At 43.1% G+C, this 9,810-nt stretch overlaps 1 protein-coding gene across 1 annotated transcript in view; it reads right to left on the bottom strand.

Moving 5' to 3' along the window:
* The window catches only part of LOC107112721 (SH3 and PX domain-containing protein 2B-like), a 297,243-nt gene that overhangs the window by 248,279 nt on the left and 39,154 nt on the right, over positions 1-9,810 (bottom strand). The window contains exon 2 of the mRNA XM_015413908.1: positions 2,166-2,246. Within this exon, the coding sequence (XP_015269394.1) occupies positions 2,166-2,246 (81 nt within the window). The remainder of the gene's footprint in view (positions 1-2,165; positions 2,247-9,810) is intronic.

Here is a 9,810-nt window from a genome sequence, read left to right as displayed (position 1 = left end):
CCGTGACCGAGTGTTGGCTTGTGAATGTGAATGTAGTCACAATGAACCTTGTACACCAATATGCCACCAATATGCAGTGCAGCTGCTTTTTTTGGTAACTGGAGATTATGATTGAAGTTTACTGTATGTGAAGACGTCTTACCAAAGTATGAGTTTGTGCATATTACTATCTCATGCTGTGTCAATGTTAAATAAAAAGTAATACTGAAAACCAGAAGTTATTAAACTCTTAGTATTATTTGACTATGCTCACATGCAAAGTGAGGATGACAGCCGTGTGATGAACCACATTCATTGTTCTGTCATCTTTGATGCAAGCAGTGTGCTTTTAAGTGTCCTTTGAAAATTCTAGTCTATAAGGCTGGCTTTAATAATGAGCAGAAGAAGGGGATGTGAAGGGAAACCCCAGTTCCCTTCTGGATTTGTTGTGGCAAACTGAAGCAAAACCCACTGATCTACCCCCCAAAAACCTGAAAGAGTGAGAATTGACAATACCATCATACAACAGACATCCACCACTCTCCAATATTATATGCTTGTAAATTATATGAAACATACACCCAAATATGCAATGGAAACTGAACTCAGTAACACTGTAAGCTAGTGTAAAGTGTCTGGAATACTGCAGTGAAAGAATCAAGAGAATATCTTGTTGAGTACACGAGAAAATGCAATTTAAAACACTTATGAAAGTAGCTGGCAACTGCAGAGTTCAGGGTTGGTTATGACTACATGCGGTGACGTCAGAGCCTGGTTGTACGGCCTTCAATCTATAGGGGGCAGTGCCTCTGCCCCAGCCTGCCGCCACCGTCCTCGCCCAGGCAGACAGACACGGAGATGGTTTCAGAGGCCCCTGCGTCACCTCTCCCTGCTCGCCTGGCCAAGCCGACAGAGGCTGCGCCCGGGCTACCAGGGACAGCCGCTCCAGTGCGGGGGGGCTCTGCCCGCACTGGCTCCCACTGCCCTCCTCACCAGCCCGGGTGACTGTGGACGGGCTGCTGCCTGGCACTTCACCAGGGGGGGCCTCCGCCCCAGCCTGCCGCCGCCGCCCAAATGGACGGGCATGGAGACACCTCTGGGGGGCCCCGCATCACCTCTGCCCGCTCACCCACTGAGCTGAGAGAGGCTGCAGCCGTGCCGCAGGGGACAGCCGCTCCAGCACGGGGGGCTTTGCCTGAACCTGCCAGCACCGTTACCCCACGACGCCGGGTGATCGCCTCCGGAGCCCCCCACCTCACCACTTCCTGCTTGCCCGCTGGCAGCCCTGCAGTGTCCCTTGCTCTATGCCCAGAGGAAGGCAAAAAATCTCCAGGATCCCTGGGGTAATCTGACCTGAAGGAAAATTCCTTTCTGACCCAAAGTGGCAACTGGCATTACCCTGGACATATAAGAAAAGACCACAAGAGCCCAGCACTGGCTCATCCCTTCCTGCCCTACCTCTCACAATATGCCTAAATCCGATATGCTTAAATCCATAGTGAGTAATAAAATCAGCATTTTTGCATATCTATCTTAAACTGGCTCCTAAAGCAGTTTACAGTGTTAAACTCAATTGTTAAGAACACAGACTAAAAGCTGCAATAAGGTCACCTATAAAAATCATAAACTTACAAGACATGAAAAGGCAGCAAGAGGGGGAGAACCATGATTCAGCTTCAGTAAAATTTTGCTGTTAACATCTGTAGCAAATCTTTATTTAGAAAATAAAAGTATTTTTAAAAGGAGGCTTTGGCTTAACCTTATTGCCCAATATCCCTCGTGCATCCAAAGAATGGCCCACAGCACCTTCTGTAACATCCAGCTCCAATGTGACTGGAAGCAGAAGATATCCATCCTACATTATACTTTAGAAAGGGCACTGTGGGTCAGTGTAGCACTGAGACTGCTCCTGTAATGGCACAGGAAAGCAAACACGCTAGGTCATTGTGCTGTTCTGATATTTAGAGCTTCTGGCTCAATGATCATAAGCTGTCAACACTTGTGACATTTGTACACAAGAAAAACACTGATGCCTGACAAAATCAGGCAATTACAGACTCAACATTTAGGCAAGATAATAAATTACAGCACTCCAACAGACATCCCAAATTACAATGGAAACATAAAAACATCCTACCTGCAGGTCAAAGATCCCAAATTACAATGGAAACTTAACAACATCCTACCTGCAGGTCAAAGAACTTGCTGTACCGGCGATAAATGACCTCTGTAGAGCCACTGGACCAAATGACTTTGATAATATAAACCTGTAATGAAGAAAGAAGATAATTTTTAGATAGATTGCATTAAATGGAACCATTATGATGGCTCCAAGGTCCCAGTAATGAATGAAGTTATATTTCAAATGCATAAAGTTGGATCCTACTACTCTGGCTCAGGTAAGTGGAACAGAGTGTCAGAAATATAATCTGTTAAATTTCATATACCAATAATACCAGCCAAAAAAATATGCCACCATTAGTGAATCAAAAAAGCAGCTGCTGTACCCATGGATATGTGGAAACAAGGATGCGTCCTCCATACCACTACATCCACAAGACTGTTTCAACTGGCCATAAGGGACCATAATAGAGAAGTAAAAATATACACAAGGCCAATAGTTCTGAAATGCATACCTGTACTGCTCAAATAATATTTCTGGGTTAAAAAAAACTACAGTTATACACAGCTGACTCCTAGCATATATGTTTTCCTATATCTAGGTCTCAGAAAATGAATACGTGTGCTTTCTTCACCAGTATCTAGGAAAACCATACAGAAAGGTACCTTTGCGTTGTTTACAAACTCAACTTTCATTTATTTTATGCATACTATTAATTGTCCATCTTTCTCACTGAGACTCAACACAGATTACCGAGTTAGCCAGTACAATCACCAGGATGCAACATTCAGTAATTAATGAATTAGAATTACGACTGTAGAAGTCTGGAACCAACCAGAAATCTAAAAAATAGAACTGGAGCAAAGCATAAATTGACACATTAACTGATGCAAAAATTACACAGTAGGCTCCTACTTACAGTAAACTATACACAGTAGTATAGATTACAGTCCCTAATTGTTCAGCCAAGTAACTTTGTAACCTCTTTTGTACAGTGCAACCCTCTTGCCTGCATAGAAAAGCCCTCTTGAGTAATTTGGTTTTGCACAGTTTGCAGAAAGCCAAGAGGGGGGGGAGCCTTCCTGACCTCCTCAGGCAAGCCGTTCCATAAGGTGGGGGCACCAACAGAGAAAGCATGTGTATGGGCAGTTATTGATTTACCCCTTTGCAGGTTGACACCTGTAGGAGGCCCTGCTCAGATGAATGTTATGGCAGAGCACAGGGGGAGAGGTGGCCCCACAGATAGGAGGAATCAAAGCCATGTAAGACTGACAAACACTGATCCATCAAATTAAACGGTCTCTACAAAGCAAGCCATGCCACTGAGAAAATGTGGTTTTAAAGTGGTTACTAAACTGTTGCTTTCAGACACAGTCAGCCCTTAGGACTAATATTCTAGAGTTATTTACACATATTGTTTCTATGCCTAGTTTCCAAATTGAAAAGGCACTTCGCTTCACTATTTTGGCCTCTTCTCCCTAAGCCTAGTTGCAAAATTAATCACCACTCAATGATCCAAGATGTCTGGTGCATGGTGACAAAGAGCAGAGCCTACTATCCAGCACTGCTGAGAAGGTTTAGAAATATACGGAATCTGTTTCTTGGGGGAAAGAGATCAAGTTCTCCTGAGTTAGCTAGTTTCCCACCCACACACAAACTCCACTGGCCTGGTAAAACTGGAAAACATTTAGAGATCATCTTGGCTGTCAGCCATGCCACATAATGACCATATATCCCCCTATAAAGTCGAAGTCGAAGCTTAAAGATCTGCTGCCTTTTCTTCCTTTCTGTTTGTTCACCTCTTGAAAACAAGCAAGTTGCATTGAAGATCTGTGGCACTATTTTACCCATGTCCCACTAGCAATTGAGAGAGGGATTATTTGTAGCAAAAAAAAAAAAAATCTACTTCTCCATGAATTTTCACATGCTTTTTCCTATGAGGTTAACTTAATTGTACCTCAGCATTTCAGAGGGCCTACCTGGACTATTGCTTGTTAGCATGCTACCTTTAACATATTACCACGCCAGCACATATAAGTGCCTTTACAAATGGCCAAGAATACATGCTATACCAGTAAGGGTTTTCCTGCAGCCCATGTCTAATTTGTCCACTGGGAATTTGCCCTCAATCTCAGGATATTGTTTACCATGCTGAGGAGCTATGAGAACAATTTTGGAGTGACTTCATTTGCAAATGGACCAGTGAATGAAATCTCTCTTATTCTTCACCAGATATCTAACTGTAAAAAGATTTTCCCTTTTTCTTGGATGACCTTCCACAGCTTCCTCCACCATTAGTCCTTGGCTCACATATTTTTCTTCCACTTTCTACACACCCATTCCACTTCTTGTCTTCTGGTCCTTCCATGCAGTAATATGGCCCTCACTTCACACATAAAATTGCTGCATGAAGATGGTTCCACATTAAAATGGAAAGTGCTACTTCCCATGTGTACATGTGTTTACACACACACACACAAATATACTGCTGTGCACAGATGCTTTAATTTTCCTTGGCAGGAATGGGCCTCCCAAGAGAATTGGTGAAGCTTTGCTTCTGGCCCACTTCAACCGTAGCAAAGGATAGTATTTAGAAACCCCTTGCAAGGAAGATTTTGACTTTTTTTTCTTTTTTGACATTTTCTAATTGAAAGGAGACAGCCCTGAAAGTAAGATGACCCCCTTAAAAATGCTATACACACACAAAAAAAAATTGGACATAACAGTAATGTGTATGCAAATGTAAGATGGCCTCCTTTTTTATGACATACTTGTGCAAATTCTAGCCTTGCCTTTGAACAAATATTGTATGCCCTTATCTCCACAGGTTTCACTTCACTACTGTGATTTTAAGAAAAGTCTGTCTTACACAAATAATTTTCATACATCTGATTAAAGTCTCAGGTATAACTGTATGCAAGCAGAATAAAGAAGTGGGGGGAGGGGGAACAAAAGATATACAGGCTCTTCCAGCCCCAGTGGAAGTCTCTCTCTCTCTCTAGGCAGGCTGCCAGTAGCAATACATTACTGAAATGCTACAGAATGCTTAGCAAGCCAGAACGTCTGAGGGCTAAAGACCTAAATGATGTCATGCTGACTGCTTTGCAGCAAGCTCTTCTGGTGAAGCGAAGTGTATCTTGGGAGTCCTCTGGAGGAAATGGAACACTTTATTAGCCAGAGATAGCCTGTGTATTCCTAATCACACTGTCGACAACTGTGAATTTCACATCACGGAAAGATGTTAAGAAAAAAAAACATTTATGAGTGTTTTTCATTGATTATTCAGTGATCCATACAACTTATGCATGCTGAAACTGTGGGTTGGTTCAAACACTCACCATTTTGATTGTTCCATACACAGAGTGGGAAACTGGGACTGAACTTGACCAACCACCATGTATTCAATATAATAAATATTATGCAGCATCAGCACATCTCAGGAAGAGGCCCTTTATGCAAGCCCTATGCCTTACTACCAGCAGAGATTACCTGACTGGAAAGCTTGTAAAGGCACCCTATGACTTTTAGCTGCTGGGGGGGATCAATGTGCCACTCTGGAATCACAACAAACAGAAACATGAAACTGAATAGTAATGTTTATTATTATTTCCGCAGTAAGAATTAGAAATGTAGTGAAAACCTAAATTTTCTGGGTCAAACAAGGTTGCCAGGTATTCCCTGGCCACAGGCAGAGAATAGAGGGTAGGATTGCCGGCAATGTTCCCTCTAAGCTGTGGAGTCTTGTGAGCAAAAATTCTACATTAAGGTTGTGAGTGAGCAATTGGGCTACTGCATAAATTAGCTTGCTCTGGAGACATCTTTCCTGAGCTAAGACAAAAACATGTGAGCCGGAGGCTAAAAAATTGTGAGCTAACTCACACTAACTCAGCTTAGAGGGAACACTGGTTGCCGGATCCAGATTGGGAAACTCCTGGAGATTTAGGCATGGAGTCTGGGGAGGAGTGGGGTACAGTGGGGTACAATGCCATCCACCCTCCAAAGCATTCATTTTCTCCAGGGGAACTGATCTCTGTAGTCTGCAGGTGAGCTGTAATTCCAGGGAATCCCCAAGTCCGACCTGGAGTTTGGCATCCATAGAGTGAAATATTAGGTTATCACAATTTTCTTATTCTCAATAATAAAACATTTCTCTTCTACCCTTCACTGGTTTATATAGATAAAAAATGAGGAGTGGCAAAGTATTTTCAATACATGTATATAGTTCAATAAGAAGGATAATATAAAGTTTTCCAAGTGAACAAGACAGACCTATGATTGAGTATACCAAACAGTTCTGGACTTAAATTCTTTAATAGTAGCCCCAGTGCTGCATGGCGAGAGACATGTCTAAAAGCAGTTCGTGATCTTACCTAAGGATGGTGGGGAGGGGAGAAAAGAGAGGAAAATAAATCCCCTGGGCCCTTGCTAGTCCTTGGACACGCATAAAGTAGTTCTTTGGACCCTTGCCATCACCAGTTATTATATAAATTGTTTTAACTTCATTTCTGACTGGAACAACAACAACAACAACAACAACAACAACAACAACAACAACAACAACAATAATAATAATAATAATAATAATAAATTTCATATACCTTCAGGAAATTGAGCGAAGCTTTTAGCCCCATTCCCCCTCCATATTACTATAGCTAAAGCAATGAGACAGACCAATAAAAAGTGACAAATGATTAACATTTCTTCTTTAGTAACAGACTGTGGGAGTTGGAAATGTGTTATGTCCTGAGAATAGACCTGTTGGTTTGGTCACTTCTGATTCAGATTTTAGTCACAGATGAAAAATATATATTATAGGAGAACACAGATATATATAGTGGTCTGATTAAGAGTACTAACTTACAAATATGAAAGAGTAAACACCACACACAACCTTCTCCTACCCGTTACTTGAATACTGCCAGATCAGATATTTGCTTTTGAAGAAAATGCCTAAAGGGTCTCCCATAACATTTGAAAATGCAACATTTAATGCAAGATTTTTTTAAAGCAATATATGTCTAAGCTATATAAATTGTTACAGTAGCTGAGGAAAAAATGAAAAATTATTTCAAAAGGCTGCCAGAACCTGCAAGGGAAACCTCTCCCAGAGATGCTCTCCAAGCCTAAAGACCAGTCCTGTTTGTCCCACACAGTCCAGTCCACTGGAACACTAGCAGCAGAGGGCCTGGGAAGAGCAGTGTAATGAGGATGAGTTCCTGCAGGATGTTGGCCAGTGTGCAGAGTTTCATAAACTCCACCACCTGTCAACAACACAGCTGGGCTCAATTTCATCCCAGCCTCTTTCCTTATGGCCTGGAAAGATACCATTGCTGGATCAACTGCTTTGCAAGGTCACAATTCTCACCTGCAACAGCCACCTTCAGACTGTCTGTTCTAGACCTTGAAGACTTCAGTTCTTGTCACTCCTGAAGCCCAGACCCTGTTCAGTGACCCTTTATAGGGTAAGTCCTGCCTCTTGGGGAGGCTAGTTGAAACCTGAGGTCAGAATAGATCCCTTTCTCAATCTGTTCCTGTGCTGAGAGTATGTGTGTGGACATTTTCTTTTAAATAAAAGTTTAAATAAAATTGAGCAAGTGCAGTAAGCTGTCCCTGTGGTAACCAGACATTAGGTAGCAGGAGATGTAGGCACAAGGCAAGGCCATAGAATGGCAACTCAGGGAGGGGAAGCTGAGAGCCCTGACCCTCCTAGGAGGAACTCCTACACAGGACAGGTGGTGGCAGTGGGTGAACCAAAAGATGAACAGCACCTCTGAGGGTGGAGAAAGTTTGGAGGGTAGCACCTGCCAGGTGGAGACTTGGATGGCTACTGATCCCCAGATGCCTTGAAGAGCAAGATGGAACAGTACTTGTGGGTCAGTGGGGTTAATCTGCCACATTTACCATTAGCATCATAGGAACAATTTTAGCGATCTACTACATTTTTCTCCCATTCTTCCTACAAAGCAGCTTAGGGTGATGTATGTAGTTCTACCTCCATTTTATCCTTATAATAACCCCGTGAGGTAGTTTAAGATGCAACCATGTGACTCTCCTAAGGTCACCTAATGAGCTTTATATCTGGGTAGGGATTTGAACCAGCATCCGCACTATTAACCCAACACTCTAAACCAGGGGTGTCACACATACAGCCTGTGGACCGAATCCAGCCCCTGCAGGGCTGCTATGTGACCTGCAAGCAACTGGCTCTCTGCTGCTTCCGATTTCCTGTTCCTGCATCGCAGCTCCTTTTGCCCAGTCTCTTATTTCTGTTGCGTAGTGCGCAGCCTGCATCACCAAATCAGCCTTCCACCAAAGATACCAATTGCACCCTGCTAAGATTCCACTGCAGTAAACCATACTGACACAGTTCTTGTGGTTAACTATATACAGTGATTTATTTCCATATATACAGCTCTCTCCGACAAAGTGCTCCGTCATGCAATCATACAGAAGAAGTAGGATCCAGTGTACAGACTATACACACTTATATTCATAGACCAGCCAATCAGCTTACTGCTGAGTCACTGTGATACAGCTCAGCTCTACAACAGCCAGAACCTGTTTGCTCTGGTTCCCTGGACTGTCAGACATCTGTCACTTAGATTAGCATGATCACACATGCTGAATACTTATGACATTCAACAATTTCCGGCTTCACAGAGAAGAGAAAGAGAGCCAAGCCTCCTTTCCCTCAATTGGCTGAGGGTTCCTTCTCCTCCTGGGGGGGAGGGGGGAGGGGAAGGAAAGAGAGAGAGAGAGAGAGGAGGGAGAGAAACAGAGTCCCATGGCACTTTGAAGAAGAGCAACAATGTTTTATCCCAGGTATAAGCTTCTGTGTGCAAGGACACTTCTTCGGGAGAGGGAGGAAAAGAGCCAGAGAGAGAGAAATGGAGTCCCATGGCACTTTGAGAGATCCCCCTTTCCAATTCTAACAGATTGGTGAGGGGGGAGAAACCTTACAGCGCAGCTTGCATTCTTTATTAGAGGAAGAAGAAGAAGAAGAAGAAGAAGAAGAAGAAGAAGAAGAAGAAGAAGAAGAAGAAGAAGAAGATGATATTGGATTTATACCCCGCCCTTCACTACCCAAAGGTGTCTCAGAGAGGCTTACAAACTCCTTTCCCTTCCCCTCCCCACAACAGACACCCTGTGAGGTAGGTGGGGCTGAGATAACTCTGGACAGAAACTGCTCTTTTTCAAGAACAGCTGTGCCAGAGTTATGGCTTGCCCAAGGTCATCCAGCCAGGTGCAAGTGGAGGAGTGGGGAATCAAACCCAGTTCTCCCAGATTAGAGTTTGCGCACTTAACCACTACACCAAACTGGAAGGGAGCAAGAGTCCAGTAGCACCTTAATGACTAACAAAATTTGTGGCAAGGCACGAGCTTTCATGAGTCACGACTAACTTCTTCAGATATAGCTAGAATGTGAGTCCATCTGTCCCTATATCTTGGAGAGTGAAATGATTTCAGATGCCAAATGACAATAGCAGGCATTGGTAATGAGAGAAAAAACCTAGGTCTCAATTCAGTCCAGGAGGATGCATTGTCTTGAGCTTCATGATCAGTTGCAATTCAGCAGTCTCTCTTTCTAATTTTACTTTGTAAGAGAACTGCTGCTCTTAGGTCAGCAACTGAATGTCCTGGAAGATTCAAATGTTCCCCCATTGGTTTTTGAATGTTGTGGTTTCTAATAGCAGTAAAAAGAGTAAGAG

Source organism: Gekko japonicus, unplaced genomic scaffold (genome assembly GCF_001447785.1).
Source record: "Gekko japonicus isolate JY-2015 unplaced genomic scaffold, Gekko_japonicus_V1.1 scaffold1605, whole genome shotgun sequence".
Classification (NCBI taxonomy): domain Eukaryota; kingdom Metazoa; phylum Chordata; class Lepidosauria; order Squamata; family Gekkonidae; genus Gekko; species Gekko japonicus.
This window is presented reverse-complemented; position numbering and strand designations above follow the sequence as displayed.